Genomic DNA, 21,817 nt, shown 5'->3' with positions numbered 1-21,817 from the left:
TAGGATCTTACTTAGGTAAGAGAGTTACATTCTACATAGCCTTACATTTTGCACTTCTGTAGAATCTAAATGTCCCAGAGATTCAAAATGTCTCTCTTCTCATCTCCTGCACCTGAGATAATGAAGACATTTTTAGAGCTAATGATGGTAATCACTTTAGATTAAGTCCATATCAGGATCAATTAAAAGGACCATGAAATTAATATTTTCTGTCTAATAAATTGCTGGAAATAAGAATTACAATTACCTCTTTATCTTGGGGGAAGAAGAAGGAAAATACCATCTAGGATAACGAACAAAAATAAAATAAAAAATAAACAAAAGCCTATCTCTAAAAGAACCTCTAGTTGTAGTATCAAACTGCGTACATATCTTGTCCAAACTAAAAAAAAAAAAAAAAAACAAAACAAAGAGATATGATTAAAATACCTACCCCTGAGGTAGATAATAACAGATCAGGATAATTTGGCACCACAAATATTCTGCTCACAAACCTAAGGATAAAAAAAATTGACATAAAGATGTTAAACTTTTGTCAACCATGCTGTCTTTGCCAAACAAGATCATCAGTACATGTCTAAATAAAGACAATTATCCTCAGAAAATTACCTTTTCTCACCAAATAATTATCTCCCCCCCCAAAAAAAAAATAAATTGGAGCAAGACTTCATGACAGATTATATATACAGAATTGGAATCATAGGCTTTAGGACTAGAAAAGACTATAGAGAAAATCTAGTTAAATTCTTCCTTTCCACTCATTCTTCATTTTACCTTTGAAGAGATCCAGAAAGCTTAAATCTTACACAAGGTCAAACCTCAACAACAGAACCAGAATTTAAACTCAAGGCCCTTAAGTCCAAATGCAGAGCTCTTTCCTCCATACTATGCTGATGATTCCAAATAACATAACATTTTAGAGTTCTACAAGAGATGGTATATGCAGGCCTCAGGATACTATCTTATATTCCACAACTGTTAATTCTCTAGAATAGTGATTCTCAAACTGTGGTCTGCAGGCCCCTGGGGGTCCTCAAGACCTTTTTGTAGAATCCACAAAGTCAAAATTATTTTCATAATACAACTTAAACACTATTTCCCAATTTAAAAATATTCCCCTACTTTTCTAACTACATATTTATATGAGGCCAGATTTTCTTCATATACTTTAACCAAATCAATATATGGCAATAGTCCAAAGGCAGAAACAGATGGGAGTTGTTTTTTTAAGTCCATACAATTAAGAAATTTGCAAAAATAAGTGAAACAATGTCACTCATTTATATTTTTGAAAAGTTATTTTCATTAAAAATAGTATTTGTGTTAACATGGAGTTGTTTTATTATTTTTAGTTAATAAGTAATTTTTCAAAATTTTACAATATCAAGAGACATAAGTCATATAAATAAAAGATCTTTGTGAGTCTCAATAATTTTTAAAAGCATAAAAGGACTTTGAGACAAAAAAGTTCAAGAATTATTACTACTGAATACCTACCTAGTGATGGCATCATCTTTCCTATTTCAAAATCACAATCTTAGCAGTATTAGAACAATTTTTCCCACATCTCTCCTCATAGATCTAAGAAAATTTCTCCAAAGATCTAAAATTATCTGAATACATATAAGACTTTTAAACACATAGCATGCTTTATGGCAATACCAAAAACAGTGTATGACATGATAATTTAGCTAATTTTCATATATTGTTAAAGAAACAATTTGGAAATAATCAGCAGTCTTAGAAACAAGAAGCAGTCAAGTCTGAAGAATGAGATGAAGTACTTCTATCCAACTCACCCAGCATACTTTCTCCACCACATAGAAAACATATTAGATAAATGTCTGATTGGGCAAGCCAAGAAAAGTCCTAGTGAGTCATTCTTTCAACCCAGGGCAATTTATGGAGACCAACAGAGAGGTCAATGGACACTGAGCATAGGCATTAGGCAGGAACATGTGGCAGAAAGTTTTTGAAGAATAAGGAACCAAAAGGAAGCCAAGACAGAACCCCAGGGCATGTAGCACCAAGGCAGAACCTAAGGGATCACAGAACTAGTTTAGGATATAGGACAGGTGCTCACAGATAAAGGACAAAAAAAAAATAACTGAAAGTAAGCCTGGGCCCTGAATGAGCACTAGGCAAGAAACAAGATCTTGAAACATAAGTATATGCCTTTGAGGAGCAGGGACACAATTCAGTTCCAGTCATCAGTTTCACAGTAGAATAACCAAGGCAGCAATCCCAAACCAGAAGGGAGTCAGCAGTTCTCTCTCTGAAACTGCAGAATCTCCCAAGGAACTAACAGTAATTAAGTCCAGCAGAAGTCTCTTAAAATTAACAATCCACAAGCCAACAGAACCTAATTGAGTCATTAATGTGCAGAGCTCGGAGACTAATAAGACAATGAACAGATCACTTCCCAAATCACAATACTTTAGAAAAACTAAAAATGTGCAGGCCCAAAATTGAGCTGTGAAAGCAGTGGAAGGATATAAAAAGATTAAGTCGATAACAGACATCAATCCAATAATTGTACAGAACCCAGGACTAACTTAAAAATCTAAAGTGAAGAAGTAATAGAAGAATAAATAAGCAAAATATGAACTAAACCATAAATAGCTACTGTGGTGACAGGAAATTCAAGATAAAAATAAAGAGAATAATTTGAAAGTAAAGAAAGTCAGACTGAACACAAACTCAAAAAGCTTTTTTAAAAAAAATTTGGGCTTTTTTTTAAAAGAGAAAAAAAAAAAAAGATTTTGAAATCCAAATGAGAATAGTAATGTAAAAAATGGGGAATATATAAAACAGAAGAAACAGTTGGTGTTGGAGTAACTGGGTAATACTTTAACTTCTATTTCATTCGAACTGGTTAAAAGAAGAGAAGAATACATATATGTACGTAGTTAATTCAGAACTATACCTTACCCAAAAAGAAAATAAGATGGTAAGGGGGCAATAGGAGAACAAGAAGGAGGAAAAACAATAAGAGAGCTGTTAGACTAAAATAAGACAGACCCATAAAGAAGAAGGAAGAAAGAACAAGGAAAATGATGAGAATAAGATGGATGAAAATAGAGTTAGCAATCACAATTGTAAATCAACATATATTATTGAGTCTTAAATAAATATTTCCATATTACTACCACATGCCAAGTACTGTGCTAAATGCTAGAGATATAAAAAGTGGCAAAAGACAATTCCTGTTTTCAAGAATCTTACAACATGAGGGAGACAAGAAGCAAAAAATAGGTAAAAGCAAGCTATATACAAAATAAAAAAGAAACTATTAAAAGGGAGAAGGCACTAAAATTAAGTGGGGCTAGGTGGGGAAGGCCATGTGCAGAAGCCAGGATTTTAGCTGGCATTTAAAGGAAGCCAGGAAAATCCATAGAAGTAAAAAGGGCCAGCATTCCTAGCATGGAGAATGCAAGAAAAACCAGATCTAAAGGGGGAAAAAAATTAGAGAAAAAACCCAAACAAACAAACAACAACAAAAATGGTGAGAATACTATTTGTTTTGATCCACATTCAGTCTCCATACTTCTCTCTTTGGATGTCAATGGTACTTTCCATCTCAAGTCCATTGCAATTGCCTTGAATTATCTCATTGTTGAAAAGAGTCAAGTCATTCAAACCAGTTCCAATTGTTCAGTGATGAAGAGAGCCATCTACACCCAGAGAGAGGATTGTGGGAACTAAGTGTGTATTACAACATAACATTCTCTCTCTTTCTGTTGTTTGCTTGCATTTTTTTATTAAAGCTTTTTATTTACAAAACATAAGCGTTGGTAATTTTTCAACATTGATCCTTGCAAAACCTTCTGTTCCAAATTATCCCCTTTCCCTCTACTCCCTTCTTCAGATGACAGGTAGTCCAATACATTTTAAATATGTTAAAATATATGTTAAATCCAATATATGTATACATAATTTATACAGTTATCTTGCTGCACAATAAAAATCAGATCAAGAAGGAAAAAAAAGAAATGAGAAAGAAAACAAAATGCCGACAGAAAATGTCCAAAGCTGACAGATGGAATTTATGTTTTGGAGAGTAAAGTTTCAGAAAACTGAAAATGCAGGTGCTTATAAATGTAAGTGCTAAGTTATAAATGCCACCAAACAAGAGTTTTATATTTAATCCTGGGGGCAAGAGTATCTGGAAAACTTCCACTTTTTTGTTTCATTTCCTCTTTCTCCTTTCAGTTTCTAGGATGGAATATGGATTGTTTTCAGTTTTACCACCAAATTATTTTCTTCCCTTTTCATTTCAGTAGCCATCATCTGTGTGAGTGCTATTTAAAAGCAGGTTGAGAAGGAGAAAGTTTTTATAAAAAACATCTAAATGGTTTTTCCATATAGGTAGAAAAGTTATTGTCACTATTACATTTTAGAAACAGATGTTGTGATGTTCTGACTTGCTTTTATCACACTATTAATAAACATCACAGCTAGGCATTTTTAAACCGGCATTCCATGAAACCACTTTGCCTCTTGGTAATAATTGCCATGGTCTGAAAAAAAAACTGTGGAGCTGCTCATTTAACTAGAGATCTTCATTCTATAGGTAAGCCATACTCTCCTCCTACGCCCATTTCCAATGACCTTTTGAGGATGAATACTGTCACAAAATTCATCAGTTTATATACAAAGTATCAATATCATATGTCACTAAAAATAAGTTTCTGCTCTACCCCCACTTCCCTTTATAGTCCCAGAGAGAATATGACATTATTTTTGTAGATCAGAGCTGTGTTTTTTTCTAAGGGAATTTTAGTCTTGAAACTTCCTCTTACCTTGCAACATACACACAGTTGTGTCCCAAATGGCAGTGGTAAATGAAGTTTACTCCATTTATCACTATAATTTGTAAGGTATACGGTTATACCATAAAGTTTTATTTTATCTTTTTTTTTTTTTTTTTAGGAAGAAAGGGAGAGAAATTTGGCACATAAAGTTTTGCAAAAATGAATGTTGAAAATTATCTTTGCATGTATTTGGAAAAATAAAATAAATTTTAAAAAAAGGATTCCGCTAGAAGATATCCTTCAATAAGCCTTCTTCGAGAAAGACAGAGAGAAATTAATCTATGAACCTCAAAGCAGAAAAAGCTACTGAATGGCAGAGGTAAGGAGAAAACCTAGAATTGCTAGTGGAGAACAAGGAGTATTCCAACTCCCCAATCTTGACTAGTGAGTTGGAGGTAATAAGTGAAGGGGCTGCCAATGCTATAAAAGGTGGCCAGGTTTCAGTAAGCTAAAATATAGGAGTGGGAAAAATGATTTAAGTTGAAGGGAGAGATCTGTTGCCTATGAAACAGGCATTACAGAAGAAAGTAAAGAACCTGAACAGAATACCCATTTCTAAGCACCTTCACAAAAACGGATCATGTATTAATTAGAGCATTAAAAACTTCATAAACAAATGCAAAAAAAAACAAAAAAAAACAAAAAAAAAACCCACAGAAATAATAAATGCATCATTTTCTGATCATAATGTACAAAAATTATATTCAACAAAGAATATTTGAAATAAAGATTAAAAATTTATTAGAAAGAAAATAAGAACAAATCTGAGAAACCATCAATAACTTAATTAAAAATAACAATTGCGAACATTCCAAAATCTGTGAAATGCAGCCAGAATAAATCCTTAGAATATCTTTGATTTCTCTTCATTAGTGATATATTCACCCTTTTCATTTTTATACTAGTGATTTGGTTTTCTCCTTTGTTCTTTCTATATATTGAAAATAATTTTCACTGCATTGTGATCTAAAAAAAAATTACCTTTAATATTGCTGCTATTCTGCCTAACTTTAAAGTTATGCCCTAATGTATGGTCAATTTTTGTAAAAATACCACTTACCACTGAGATAAGGTGTATTCCTTTCTATCCCCATTTAATTCTTTACAGGTATATAACTTATTTAAGATTCTGTTCACCTCCTTCATTATTATTTATTTTTCAGTTAAAATTATCTAATTCTAAAAGAAGATTAATGGCTCCCCACTACTATCATATTACTATTTATTTCCACCTGTAATTCATTAGTTTTTCCTTGAAAAATTCAGATGCTATAGCATTTGGCACACATAAGTTTAGAATTGATATTAACATGTCCTAGCTGTGTGACCCTGGGCAAGTCACTTAACCCAAATTGCAATTCAGCAAAAAAAAAAAAAAAAAAAAAAAAAAAAAAGAATTGATATTAACCTGTTTTATTTTCATTAGATTTTTTTAATAAAATATTTTTTAAAAAATAAAATAATAAACTTTAATAAAAGTTTTATCTATTAATTCAATGATTTTCACCAAAATCATCATATTAATAAATAAAACACATCAATTTTATTAATTTCACCTATAATTTTTAGGATTTCCAATGTGATGTTTAATTGGGGATTTTTTCATTTGATACATAAACCATAAAGAGCCAAAACAAAGAAAGAAAATTATAATCTAATTTCATTAATGAATATGAAGCCATAAATTCTAAATAAAATACTAGCCAGGAGACTACAACAAAATATTACGAAGGTTATACATTATGACCAACTGATATTTATATTAAGAATACAAGAATGATATAACATAAAACTATAAACATAACTGATAATGTTCTATGATTTGTTCTTTAACCCACTCATTCTTTATTTAGTCATCAAGAAGTTTTTAATCTGCATTTTCATAGAAATAATAATTTCATTAAAGAAAATAACAATAAGACAATATATCAAAGCCTATATGATTCAGCAAAAACAATAGAAGAAAATGTTCATCTCTATTTATCTAATTACATAGTCACAAAAAAAGCTGTTCCCAAAATATAATACTCATTTCTGTTGAAAAACATAGGAATAAATAAATGGATTTTTTCTGAAAAATGGTAAGAAGCATCTCTAAAATCATTAACAAGCATTATTTTTAATGGGGAATAAACTAGAAATTGTTCCAATAAGTTCAGAAGTGAAACAAGGAAGCCCACTGTCACCAATATTATACAATATTGTATTAGAAAATGCTAGTAATAAGAATAGAAAAGTGAAGGAATCAGAATAGGCAACAAGGTAATAAAATTCTTTTTGTGGAATATATAATGATATATTTATTAAGTGAAAAAGAATAAAATTAAGCACACTGAAATTTAAAAATAAAAAAGCAACTTGTTAGTTTAGAGAATCAATTCTTAAATGTTAAAAATGTTAAGTTATATATTTCTTGCTGCCTGCATACCTATCCATGATATAAGGAAATTTCTATACCTACAAATTATATGGCCAGCCTCCTAAAACAAAAAGTTCATCAAAAATAAGTTTTAAATTGCTAACTAAATAAATAGAATGGCTACCCAATACAGTCCTTTAAAATCACTCTGCTAGTAAACTGTACTTTGTCTTACTTGTAAAAAGTTACTGGATTTTGTTCTAAAAGAAAATTATTTAAATAAATTAACCCTCTTTAAAAAAAAAAAAAAAACATGGTTAATTAGCATAAACAATTAGCAAGTACCACAAATTCCGGAAGAAACTCCAAAGCAATACTAACTACCTATAGATACATGTACTAGAAGACTAAGTTTCAATGCAGAGAAGCTAATAAGGATTAAACAAAACTAGGTTGACTCATAGCATCAATTAGACAATAAAAGTAATGATTGATACATGAATTCATAAATAAATTATGATCAAACAAAAGCAGTATATGTTTGCCTTGCAGTAAAAAGACCTGTGTTCAATTCTCAGCTCTACTGCTTACTAGATCTACAACCTTATACAGGTCACCTAATTCCTTTACGAGTAAACTAAGAATAAAACTAATTATATTATTTACTTCACGGAATTGTGCTGAAAGCCCTTTACAAACCATAAGATATTATATCAACATGAATGATTATTACAACTATTACCAAAAGTGATGGACAATTTACTTACTCCGTATGCCCCAAGCAGAAAGATTCTATGTTGTGTGGTGCTGCAAACAAACTAACACGAATTTTCTCATCTCTGTCAGCTGTGAGAATATAACGATCATCAGGACTCATAGCCTCCATGAAAAGAAAAAAAATTCATTTCACATAAATTCATTTTACAAAATTCTTACTTCTTACCAAGCAAAAGAGTAACAGTTTAAAATAGTAACTTGGTTTTTCTTTCTAAAAAGAGGTCACCCCAAAAATCTGTCCATCCATCTCCTGTAAAGTCTATACTCTCCCTAAATGATTCCATCTATCCTAAAGCCTTCCATTGTCTTTCATATGTAGACAACTCCCAAAACTCCAACCAACAACTCAGAATTTTTTTTGGCTTCTATTAAGTGCCTGGCCCTGTGTTGAGAACTGGAATTACAAAGACAAAAAACAATCTTTATTCTTTTTTCCAGCCCCACTCCTGTAAAAGGTAGTGGAGAGGAACAAATAAAAACATCTAGCAATCAAGCAAAACAAATTCCTATACTGGTCATGTCAAAAAACATCCAGATCATACTCTCTTACCCCGAATATTCCTCAGAATTTTCTTTTGTGCCCCCTTCCATTCTCCCTCTATTACTACTTCACTTGATGATCTCATCAATTTCCATGGATTTAATTCTTATCACCGTACCGATGAATTTCAAATCCACCTATCCTACCACAAACTATCTTCCAATTTCACAACTCCAACTGCCTTTCAGACATCTCAAACTGCATAACGAGCAGACATCTGAAACTCAGTATGTCCTTCAAACCCTCCCCTCAAGATTCTATTACTATAGAAGACAACACCATCCTTCCAGTCCCTCAGGCTTGCAACCTAGGAGTTATTCTCAACCCCTTACTACCTTTCACCTCTCATAACCAAGCTGTTGCCAAGGTCTACCCACTTCACTTCTGCAAATCTTCTTTCCTCTGACCCTATCACACATTAGTATAGATCCTCATTACTTCCCACCTAGACAAATGCAAAAGTCTGCTGGTGGGTCAGCCTGCCCCAAGTCTCTCCCCACTCCAATCTATCCTTCATTCAGCCACAAAGTGATTTTCCTAAAGCACAGACACAATCATGTCACCATCCTACTAAATTCTAGTGGCTCCCTATCACCTCCATGATCAAATACAAAATCCTTAATTTGGCCTTCAATACCTTTCATAATATAGCCTACTTTTCCAGTTTTTTGTTTTTTTTTTACAGTTTATATGCTCCAGATTATACTTTATATACTTTTTAAAATAAAGAAATACAAATCAAAACAACTCTAAGATTTAACCTCACATTCTGCAAATAGTAAAAAATAACAGAAAAGTATAATATTCAATTTCAGAGGATTTATGGAATGATAAGCAATACTGATATATTCTTGGTGGAGCTATAAATTGACATAACCATTTTTTTAAAAATGTTAAATTATACAGATTTTTTTCATACTAGATTTATACTGATTTTTCTTGTGCAGCATGACATATAGAAATATGTTTAGAAGAATTGCATGTTTAACCTATATTGGATTGTTTGCTTTCTAAAGGAGAGGGGAAGGAGGAAGAAGGGAGAAAAAAATTTGGAATACAAGGTTTTGCAAAAATAAATGTTGAAAACTATGCACATACTTGGGGAAAAAAAAGTTACATAAAAAAGTTTTTAAATTACAAAGATCAAGTTACTGAAAATGTCCACATTCTTTGAATCAGAGACTATTACTGGAGTTATACTCCAAGGAATCCACCAAGAAGAAAAAAAGTCCCCCTTCTCTTCAAAATATTTATAGTTGCATTTTTGTGACAGCAAAAAAATTAAATAAAATAGAGTACTCATTGAGGAATGGCCAGATCAATTATGATACATGAATATAATGAAATATTAACTGTGCTGTAAAAACAATGTATGAGATGATTACAAAGAACCACAACTTACAGAAACTGATGAAAAATAAAATGTACACACTAACTACAACAATGTAATAAATAAGAGACCAAATCAAAAAAATTAAAAAGTGATATAACAATATTATAAGAGATCAAGTATGATTAGAATGAAGATATCTAAAGACAAACCCTTTTTGGAAGTTTGAATTTTTTTCACATTGGTATTATATGTTTTGAATGTTTTAGACCTGTTCAAAGAATTGATCAGTTTGTACTTATTTTTTCCTCCTAAATTTAAAAAAAAAAAAATTGGCTTTAAGAAATACTTTGTTATAGAGAAAACTCTGAGAAAGAGAAGGAATATTGGAGACAACTATAATATTAAAAACAAAAAATACTAAAAACTTATTTTAAAAAAGGAAACAATCAAAGGAAATGCATAATTAATAATCATAACTGAATATAACTGGAATAAACTCATTCATAAAGTAAAGACAAATGGATTGAGTTGATTAGAAATAAGAATTCATTAACATGTTATTTGCAAGAAAAGCATGTGAACGCAGATTCAAATAGACTTAAAGTGCAGGAGCAAAATTTACTTTGCTAGTTGAAGTCAAAAAGGAGAGGGAGAAAAATCAAGAAAAGATTTAATTAAAAGAGATAAAAGGGGAAACTACAATTTGCTCAAAAGTAACCAAAGCAATGAATGCATATAAATAGATAACATAATTACAAATGAAACCACATCTAAATACTTAAAACAAAAGAGTTCAAGGGAGAAATACAAAGTAAAACTCCAAAAATAGGGAGCCTAAATTTACCTCAATTTTTGAATCCAGGAAAAAAAAAAAAAAGAAAGAAATGAAGAATCAGAACAGAATTACAGAAAAGTTGATATGATAGGCCTCCAGAGATCATAAAATAGAAGTGGAAAAGATTATACATATGTCTTATGTGTGCAAGGTACTCTTTTAGTAGTTACTGTGTATATTAAAAAAAAAAAAAAAATTAAATGAGCACATAAAAACTTCTATAACAAAAATAGAGGATGAATGTTATAGAATATTATTGTTCTGTAAGAAACGATAAGCAGGATGATTTCAGAAAGGCCTGGAGAGACTTACATGAACTGATGTTGAGTGAAAGGAGCAGAACCAGGAGATCATTGTATAAGGCAACAAGATTATATGATGATCAATTCTGATGGACGTGGCTCTTTTCAACAATGACATGATTCAGACCAGTTCCAACGATCTTGTGATGAAGAGAGCCATCTACACCCAGAAAAAGGACTATGGGAACTGAGTGTAGTTTACAGCATAGCATTTTCACTCTTTTTGTTGTTGTTTGCTTGCGTTTTATTTTCATTTTCATTTTTTTTTGGGTTTAGTTTTTCTTGTGCATCAAGATAATTGTATAAATATGTATGCCTATATTGGATTTAACATATTTCTACCATATTTAACATATACTGGACTACTTGCCATCCAAGTGAGGGAGTAGGGGAAGAGGGAAAAATTGGAACACGAGGTTTTGCAAGGGTTAATGTTGAAGAATTTTGAAAAATAAAAAGTTTTAATAAAGAAAAAATTTTTTAAATTTTAAATTTTAAAATTAAAAAAAAAAAAAAGTAAAGGAACAGAAATATTAAAACACATCTAACAAGAACTTCTTCATTTAAGATCACGTCAGTCCATGAAGTCACTCATCATCAACACCCTCTATTCCTGGGGCTCCTCCCAGAACTTTCATGTAAGGAAAACCTGAACGCTCTCTCTGCCTCCTCCTTTCAGCTTCATTTTTGTGTTATCTTCCCTCATTCTAATATAAGTTCTTTGAAGGAAAAGACTGCTTTTCATATCTGTAATTCTTAGGTATTTGTATACTAAGCACTAAGCATGCTAAGCATGCAGACTGTATGCTAAAAAATTAGCCTCTTGATAATTTTTGCTGACTGATCTCTTTTAATATATTCAAAAAGTCACTATAGATAAACAATTAAAATTAACTAGAGTAAATAACTTAATCCTAAAAACAGATAAAACAAAGAGTGAAACAAAATGAAATGAAAAATGAGTGAATCACAGAAACAACAAATTTTATTTAAAATGGTGAAAACAATGACACAGCATGTCAAAATTTGTGGAATTCAGCCAAAGAAGTTCTTAAAAGAAAACATACGTCCAAACATTTTCATCAATAAAACAGAAAGAGCTGGTAATGAAATTTCCATGCACTAAAAAAAGTAGAAAACTAACAAATTAAAAGCCTTCATTACACAGTGATACCTCGGCACTCATCTGCTTCAGTAACTGATGCATTTCAACAAGGAAAAAAAATTTTTTTGATGGAGAAGCCATCATGCTCAGCAGGAAGAGAAATGACAGGAGCCCAGCCAAAGGCAGTGGCAGGAAGGACTTAGGACTCCTGGGAGCAGCCACAGTCCTGGGCAGCAGGCAAGGGACCATAGCTTCTGCCTACATATCCAGGCTCCCTTCCTTCAAGGAAACTTGTAGAAAGTAGAGTAGGATGAGAGTATAAAGATCAGAGTTCCTCTCAGAAAGTGAGCTAGATCAAGAAGAGAGGAGTCAAGCTGGGCTGAGCTGGCTTATTTCTCTGTAGCTGGATGTGCAACTTGCCCCTTTGGAGAATTGAATGGGGAAGAATGGTTTGTCTCCTAAGTGTCGATGTACTCCTTATGGGAAAAACTTGTTTGGTAATCATCATTTTTGTCACTTGTAATGCCTTCTAGAACCAATTAATGATGAATACCAAGGCACCACTATACATCCAAAAAAAAAAAAAACAAAATGCTGAAGAACAAAGATAAGGTTATTAAGACTAAAAGAAAAACAATGGAATTAACAAAATCTAGGAATTTGTATTTAAAAAAAACAAAAAACAATAAAATGGGGGGTAGCTAGGTGGCGTAGTGGATAGAGCACCAGTCCAGAAGTCAGGAGGACCTGAGTCAAATGTGACCTCAGACAACACTTCCTAGCTGTGTGACCATAGGCAAGTCACTTAACCCCAATCGCCTCAGCAAAAAAAAAAGAAATTCAAATTATTAGCATCAAAAATAAAAAAAGGTGAAGAAACAAAAGAAGTTGTCAAAGTATTTCACCCAATTAAATGTCAATAAAATTGACAATCTTAAGAAAATGGAAGAATTCTTACAAAAATATAAAATGCCCAGATTAACAGAAATAGAAATTGAGAACTTAAGTAATCCAATCTCAGAAAAAAGAAATTAAACATGTCATAAAGGAACTCCCAAAGAATAAAAACTTAGAACCAGACAGGTTTACAAGCAAATTCTACCACATGTAAAGAATACAATTCCAATACTAGAAAACTTTGAAAAAACAGAGCAAGAAGTCCTTCCAAATTCCTTCTACAATATAAATACAGTTTTAATGTCTAAAACAGGGAGGAAAAACAGCAAAGGAAAACTATAAACTAATTTCCTTAATGAACACTGTTGCAAAAACTTTAAATAAAACATTGTCAGAGATTCCAATATTACACACAAAGATTATAAACTATGATTAGACTGGATTCACCAGGAAAGCAGGATTGGTTCAATATTAGGAAAACTGTAAACATAAGTGACCATATCAATAACAAAAGCAACAAAATTCATATAATTATTCCAATAAATGTAGAAAAAGCTTTTGACAAAATATAACTCACTACTGTTAAAAACACTAGAAAGCAAAAAAAAAAAAAAAAAGCTTTTTTTAAAACTGATAAAAATGGATAAATAGTATCCATCTATAACTAAGAGCAAGCATTATCTATATTATCTATGATGGGGACTAAACTAGAAGCTTTTCCAGTAAAATCAATAATAGAGCAAGGATATTCATTATGACCATTATTATTCAATACTGTACTAAAAATGTTAACAACTTGAAGGAATAGGCACATAGGCAAAGAGGAAATAAAATTATCACTTTTTTGCAGATGATATGATATGTTACCTAGAGAACCCTAGAAAGTTACCTGAAAACCTAGTGAAAACAATTAACAATCTGGGCAAAGATACAAAATATAAAATAATTCTCACAAATCATCAGCATTTCTCTATATTACCAATAAAATTCAAGAGGAAGATAAAGAAAAAAATTTGATTTAAAATAATTGCAGACAGAATAAAATACTTGAGAGTCTACTTGCCAGGAAACACAGCAATTATATATACAAAATTACAAATTATTCTTCATATAAAGGGAGAGATATAAATAAATGGAAAAATATTAACTGCTCATAAGTACTGGGTAGGCTGCACTAATATAATAAAAATGACAATATTGCCTAACTTTATTTATTCAGGATCACACCAATCATACTGCCAAACTTCACAGAACAAAAAAAATAAATAAATAATATTCATCTGGAGGAACAAAAGGTCTAGGATATCAAGGTAATCCTTGGGAAAAAAAGGGGGGGGAGGGAGGAGAACCTACCAGCATCTTATCTCGAACTATACTACAAAGTTAGAATCATAAAACTATTTGATAGTGGGTAAGAAATAAAGATTTTGGTTACTAAAAAAGAAGGTCCACAAGGTTATCATCTCCATTATACAGATGAGAAAACTGAGGCAAACCAAGGTTAAATGACTTACCCAGGGCCACACAGCTAGTACTGGTTTTGAACTCAAATCTCCCTAACTCCAGGGCCAATATTTTATTCATCTGCTCCTAAATGTCCTATTATTGTCAAGGACATCAACATCTTCCTAGTCAATTATGCCGAAAAGGCTATCAAATTGTGCTTACCCTTTGATCCAGCAGTGTCTCTACTATATCCCTGTATCCCAAAGAGATCTTTAAAAAGGGAAAAGGACCCCCATTTGCAAAAATGTTTGTAGTAGCCCTTTTTGTAGCGGCTAGAAACTGAATGGATGCCCATCTGTTGGAGAATGGATGAATAAGTTGTGATATAAGAATGTAATGGAATATTATTATTCTATAAGAAAAGATGAACAGGCTGATTTCAGAAAAGCCTGGAAATACTTACATGAGCTCATGCTGAATAAAGTAAGCAGAATCAGGAGAACATTGTACACAGTAAGAACAAGATTGTGTGATGATTAAACTATAATAGATTTAGCTCTTCTCAGCAATACAGTGATACATCTAAGACAGTTCCAATAAACTTGGGATGGAATATGCCACCCGTCTCCAAAGAGAGAACTAGGGAAATTGAATGAGAGTCAAAGTACAGTATTTTCACCTTTTTTTGGGGGGGGGAAGGGGAGTTACTTTTTTTTTTGGTTCTTCCATTTTGTTCTGGTTTTTCTTTCAAACTTGAGTAATATGGAAATATGTCTAAAATGATTGTACATCACTTCAACAACAATGCTTTATGAAGATGTATTCTGATGGAAGTGGATATCTTCAACATAAAGAAGATCCAACTCACTTCCAGTTGATCAATGATGGACAGAAATAACTACACCCAGAGAAGGAACACTGGGAAATGAATGTAAATTGTTAGCACTACTGTCTATCTACCCAGGTTACTTATACCTTCGGAAGCTAATAATTAATGTGCAACAAGAAAATGGTATTTACACACATATATTGTATCTAGGTTATACTGTAACATGTAAAATGTATGGGATTGCCTATCATCTAGGGGAAGGAGTGTGGGGGGGGAAATTTGGAAAAATGAATACAAGGGATAATGTTATAAAAAAAAAATTACTCATGCATATATACTCTCAAAAAAATTTATAATTATAAAATTAAAAAAATAAAAATAATAAATAAATAAAATGATTGTGCATGTAAAACCTATTTCAAATTGCTTACAGTCTTGAGGGATATAATATATATATACATACATATATATATATGTATGTATATATATATAATTATATTATTTTCCTAATTATTCAACAAAGGTTGAAAACTACATTATATATATATATAAAAGGAAAATAAAATACCACTGAAATTTAAAAATATATATATGGATATTACAATTACTTCCTATCATGCAATCTTTTCATCAGGAATTGCATCATGCTGAGAACTGCCATCATCTTTGGTACTTAGACCTCTTTAATATTAATACTCTCAGGACCCTCTACTCTTCTGATTGAAGGACTGGAGGGCAGAGTAAAGAACACCTCTCAAAGTTTCCATTTAAAGAAAGCTCACAGCTAAAATGTCAGGTAAAGATAATGATGAATGTTGGAAGGGGTGTGGGAAAACCTAATGCATTGTTAGTGCAGTTGGGAACTGATCCAAACATTCTGGAGAGCAATTTAGAACTCTGCCCAAAGGGCTACAAAACTCCACACCCTTTAACTCAACAATGCTGCTATTTTATCTATATCCCAAGGAAATAATAAAGGAGGGGAAAGGACTCAATGTGCAAAAATGTTTGTAGCAGCTCTTTTTGTGATGGCAAAAAAATTGGAAAAGGAGTAGATTCTCACCAACTGGGGAATGGCTGAATAAGTTATAGTATATTAAAACTAATTTTAGGAAGTCCTGGAAAGATTTACATGAATTGATAATGAGCGAAACAAGCAGAGCCAAGAATACATTATAAACAGTAACAGCAAGAATGTGCGATGATCAACTATGAAATGCTTGGTTCTTCTCAGCAGTTCAGTGATCCAAGGCAATCCCAATAAACTTTGGTTAGAAAATATCATCTGCACCCAGAAAGAAAACTATGGAAATTGAATGTAAATCAATCATGCTATGCTTACTTTTTTCCCTTCTTTTCTCTTGTGGTTTTTCCCTTTTGTTCAGATTTTTCTCTCCTACCATGATTCATAAAGAAATGTGTACTTAAAAAATTAATGAACAGAAAATCAGAAAAAAAATTAAAATCAGAAAACAATTAAAATCATCAGCTCCTCTCCCTAGACATCATGCCCTATGCTGGGAATCTTCTCCCTCACCTTTCTCCCAATTTTCAGCTTTCTTTTTGCTTTCTCCTGTTAGACTGTAAGCTCCTTTAAAGTTTATTTGAATCCCTAATATTTAACACAGTATATAACTGGAATATAGTTGAGTGCTAAATACATGTTTGTTTATTCATTCATTCATTACATCTTCCAACACTTCCACTGGTTGTTAGCCTTCCTGGAAATGATTTCATTCCCTATGTCTACCTCCTGGACTTCTTCAATTATGCTAAAATCTTTTCTTTTACAAGAAGATTTTCTCTGTCTCCATAAATGATAGGTAATGCCTTAATGATAATCAGTGCCTTTCCTCTGAGATTAACTCAAGTTAACTGTGAGCTCTTTCTGGGCAGGAAAAAAAATTTTTTTTACCTTTTTTTTTTTTTAATCTCTAGTACTTAACATGGTGCCTGACATATAGAAAGTGTTTAAATGCTTATTAATTGCTACGAATTAGGGAAGTAGTGATAAATTAAGAACTAGAACGTGCAAACAGTGCTAGATAATCTACTTAGTACCTTACTATCCTGGAACCTGCTATAAGTTCTAGAAGCACCTATGTCACTAAATCTCTCACAAAACCGTATTTTAACCTTCCAATACAATAAAAAACCAACTAGATAATGAGGCAACTGGCCTCTAAGCAACTTGTCTATTTACATCACAAATCCTGTTCCCATTCTAGGAATTAGTGCTGAAAAAATTTTACCCCAGAAAGTAGTGCCACTTAGTCTATCCTGAGAAGAGAAAATAAACCTCCCCTAAGCACTAGTACTTTATTAGATGGGGACTACATAGTTAAAAGTAACTTTCCACAAATCATTAATTATATTTGATTAAATATAATCAAAAAATAATAAAATCAAAATCTCATGAACCAGATATCTAAGGTAGGGAAACTAAGGGCTGGCACTCATATCTAGGCACTTACTATGGCACTCACTCAACACTAGAGTACTGGATCCCAAACAGTCAGTTAAACTAGTCTGCCTATCCCAGAAGCTAATGCCAGATTTGCAAGAACTATATACTCCACTTCAATTCTGCCATCAGAAAACCAAAAATGAGTGAACTAGGGCCACACAGACATTATGCACCCAGAAAGTAAGCTAGTAGGCTTTCTCACTTGGCTAGAAGTCAAGGACAAACTACATCTGCAAGCTATCTTTTAGGCATATCTCACTATCCATTTTAAGGTGAAGCAAAAATAGTCAAGTTAGTTAAAAGTTATAAAGAAGGATCATGAGGATTTAATCAACAGATATTTACCCAAAATATTATCTCACTAGATACAGGCAATATGTATACTCCACATCAGGATGACCTAGGTTCAAGAATATAGTTGAATGATCGTGAATACCAGCTAATAATAGCCAACCTTTATATAATATTTATTATGAGCAAGGCACTGTACTAAGATCTTTATAATTATTATCTGGGAGACAGATGCTATTTTTTCAGGACAATTCACTTCTGAATTTAATATTCTAGCCAATTAAGACTATAAATCTCAACTGAATAAGTTTTCACATATGAATGTAGTAAAATATTATTGTTCTTAAGAAATGATAAACAGGCTGATTCCAGAAAAATCTAGAAAAATGAGTGAATGAGTGAAACAAGCAAAACCAAGAAAACATTGTACACAGTAACAAGATTATATGAAGATCAATTGTAACAGACTTGGTTCTTTTCAACAATGAGATGATTCAAGATAATTCCAACAGATCTGGGATTGAAAATACTACCCATATCCAGAGACAGAACTATGGAGACTAACTATGGATCAAAGATATTTATTTTCACTTTTTTTTCCCCCCACAGAGTTTTTTCCCTGTGGATCTTTTTTTTTTTTTAAACAACTTAACAAATATGGGAATACATTTAAAAGAATTTCACATATTTAACCTATATCAGATTACTTGCTAGCAAGAGGAGAGGAGAGAAAAAAGTAGAAGAGAAAAAATTTAGAACACAAAGTCTTACAAAAATGAATGTTAAAAACTATCTTTACATGTATTTGGAAAATAAAATACTATTAAAAATAGGGTAAAAAATATAAACAAACAAACAAATAAATAAATAAATAAATAAGACCTTGAATCTCAGAGAAAGTACCAAGTTCCTCACTTAGGAATTTCCTAAATTAATGAAATGAGAGAATCAATCCCTATCCCCATCTTTTATATAGATTAATTTTTTCTTCTCTAAATCATACTATCTTCTATGATCACATTATAAGGCAGAAACCCTGGTCAATACTGGTAGTATCTGAAAATATATGATGGCTAACTCCTTTTCCTCTTCTCCTAATCTGTCATTTGAAGACACTGCTGATCTAGGCAAACCTTTCTTTGCCTAATACATTCTCATTCCCAAACAACTCACTCATTATCATTCTTCCTCTATTTCTACCCTATCCCTCTTTCTATAATAGTGAAATGAAATTACCATTCTACTGACAAACAATTTCACTTCATGTTTAGACTTCTTCCTTTCACATTCATTCTTTATGTATTAACAGAAACATCTGGAACCTCTCTACAGATAACTTTTCATCTGTGCTCCATATTCTACAACTGATTGCTACTTTTTTCACATTACCCAACACAAAAAGCTAAAACAAAATGATGTCCTCGGTCTTCTCTGCCCTAAAACTATTTATTCTCATACATAGACCTGAATATAAACTTTGATGATCACTCTGCCCCTGCAACTCATGCCAATCTAGTACAAGTTTAAGAGCAGAATGAAATGGGACCTGCAATACACATAACAGTTACCAAAAAGGTACTTGCTTAGTTAAAGTAGGGAAAGGATATTCAGCAACAATACAGCTTTAATTCAATGTGGTACAATTTCCTGCCTCTTTGTTGTCGGAGCTGATGGCTGCTTGTGCCATGTCTTTATATCTAAGTTATCACAAAGTAAAAAGCCCATATCTTTAGATGTAGACAATGAGTATTAAGAATAATTTCAGTACTTTTTAAGGAAAAATTTAATCTTCCTGGAGTAAGGCTAAAGCCATATATATCTTCATTACATTAACCACAATTGGTCATAACTAAACCAAAATTGTTCTCTTCAAGGCTATCAATGATCTTTACCTGATAAATTCACTGGTTTCTTCTGTTCTCATCCAACTTATTAATGTGATCTCTCTCGTTATTTTAAGTATTTTTAACCACTCCTCTATACTACTTCCTTCCTTGGCTTTACTAACATTGGTCTCTCTTGATTCTCTTACATTCCTGACCATTTTTTCTTAATCTCCTTTATAAGTTTATGATCCCCAATTTATCCCAATTTAATCCTGAATCTGCTTTATCACCATTCATGATTTCAATTACCATCTCTATCTAGATGATATATCCAAAACTTAATCAATGAATAAACATTAATTAAGCACCTATTATGTGCTACGCACTGTACTAAACATTGAAGATGCAAACTAAAGCAAAAAATGGTCTCAAAGCCCTCAAGAAATTTTCAATCTAATTGGAGAGACAATATGCAAACAAATATATACAAATCAAGATTTCTATGAGATCAATAAGAAATAATTAAAAGGGAAAAGACTATCGTCAAGGGAGGCTAAGGAAGGCTTACAGTTCTTCCACATGGAATTTTAGTTGGGACTTAAAGGAAGTCAATAGAAGAAGTAATGTTTCAAGTATGGGAAACAGCCAGAAAAAATAACCGAAGCAAAGAAATGGTATGTCTTGTTCATGGAAGACTCAGGAAGCCAATGTCATTAGACTGAAGATTATGCATTGGGGACTAAAGTGTAAGAAATCTGGTAAGATAGGAGGGAATTAAGTTATGTAGGACTTTGATATCAAAGAAAGTATTTTGTATTTGATTCTATAGGCAATAAGGAGCCACGGAACTGAATTCTTTCTTTTCTCACACTCTGACTCTTCTTGCAAGTTTGCCTATACCTGTTGTTACTCAAATTTTTAATCTCAGAGTTATTCCTGACTCTTTCTTGCTCATATATCATAACATAACAAAAGTTCCATGAAGGCAGGCACAATTTAACTTTTGTTTTTTAACAAACACTTGATCTGAATTGTTCAAATCATGCTAACTACCTCCACAACATTTTCCTTATTTATTCCCTTAACTCAACACTAGTTCAAGACAACAAACTTCTACATGAATTATAGATACAACATAGAGTATCTAATAGTCTCCTAATTGCTCTCTGTTTCTAATGCCTCACTTCTTCAACTGATCCTTCTATATAGCCCAAAACAATTTCCCCTCAACAAAGATCTAACCATTTCACTCCTTTGGTCAGAAAGCACTCCAAAATTTGGCTCCAAACTTCCTTTCCAGATCTATTCCACACTTCTGTCCTTCACATGCTCTAGCTATTAGCCAACTTGGCGTGCCAACTGCTCCCCAAACTCAGCATTATATCATTGTGTGGGCAGAAATGCTTCTCATTTTAATTTTTATATTCCTCCAAATGTAAAACACTGACAAAACTAAGTTCTAAATTCTGAATCCCAAAATTTCACAGGCCTTGAATGTATAGTGAAAAAAATAAGAAGCGAATTTTAATTTAGGGATTTGTCTTCAATTTTTCCTAACTCTCCCAATTCAATGGGAAAATGTAAACTATTCCACTTAAAATAAGTTGGAAAGAGTTTATAAGCCTGGTGAAAGATCCTATGCAGGCTATAAGAAAGCTAACTTAATTAAATTTGAGAAGGCTTATTGTCAAATTGCTTTAAAGGGGTGAATTTTTCAACCACAGCAACTTCAGAAAACTGTCTATGAGTAATATGGAATTTATAATCCATAATACTGGAGGAATTATATCCATCCCTACAAAGTTACAGATCTTTGAAGAACTGAACCAAGAAAATAACAGTGATACTTTGTATTCTCCTAGGACTAATAGGTTCCATAGACAGATACCTTCTCAATTTATCTTCACATGATTTAAAAAAAAAAAAAAAAAAAAAGAGAGAAAACATCATTAAACTCAATGTAGAAGTAATTATAAGTTATTGACCATTTTTTTA

At 32.1% G+C, this 21,817-nt stretch overlaps 1 protein-coding gene across 2 annotated transcripts in view; it reads right to left on the bottom strand.

Moving 5' to 3' along the window:
• The window catches only part of WDR4 (WDR4 tRNA N7-guanosine methyltransferase non-catalytic subunit), a 54,386-nt gene that overhangs the window by 20,364 nt on the left and 12,205 nt on the right, over nucleotides 1–21,817 (bottom strand). For both annotated transcript variants that reach the window (XM_074300566.1, XM_074300564.1), the window contains exons 5-6: nucleotides 7,941–8,053; nucleotides 434–494 (exon numbers count right to left, since the gene is read on the bottom strand). In XM_074300566.1, the coding sequence (XP_074156667.1) occupies nucleotides 434–494; nucleotides 7,941–8,053 (174 nt within the window). The remainder of the gene's footprint in view (nucleotides 1–433; nucleotides 495–7,940; nucleotides 8,054–21,817) is intronic.

Source organism: Sminthopsis crassicaudata, chromosome 3 (assembly GCF_048593235.1).
Source record: "Sminthopsis crassicaudata isolate SCR6 chromosome 3, ASM4859323v1, whole genome shotgun sequence".
In the NCBI taxonomy this organism is placed as follows: domain Eukaryota; kingdom Metazoa; phylum Chordata; class Mammalia; order Dasyuromorphia; family Dasyuridae; genus Sminthopsis; species Sminthopsis crassicaudata.
Note: the sequence above shows the minus strand (reverse complement) of the source record. Positions and strands in the feature narration are given on the sequence as shown.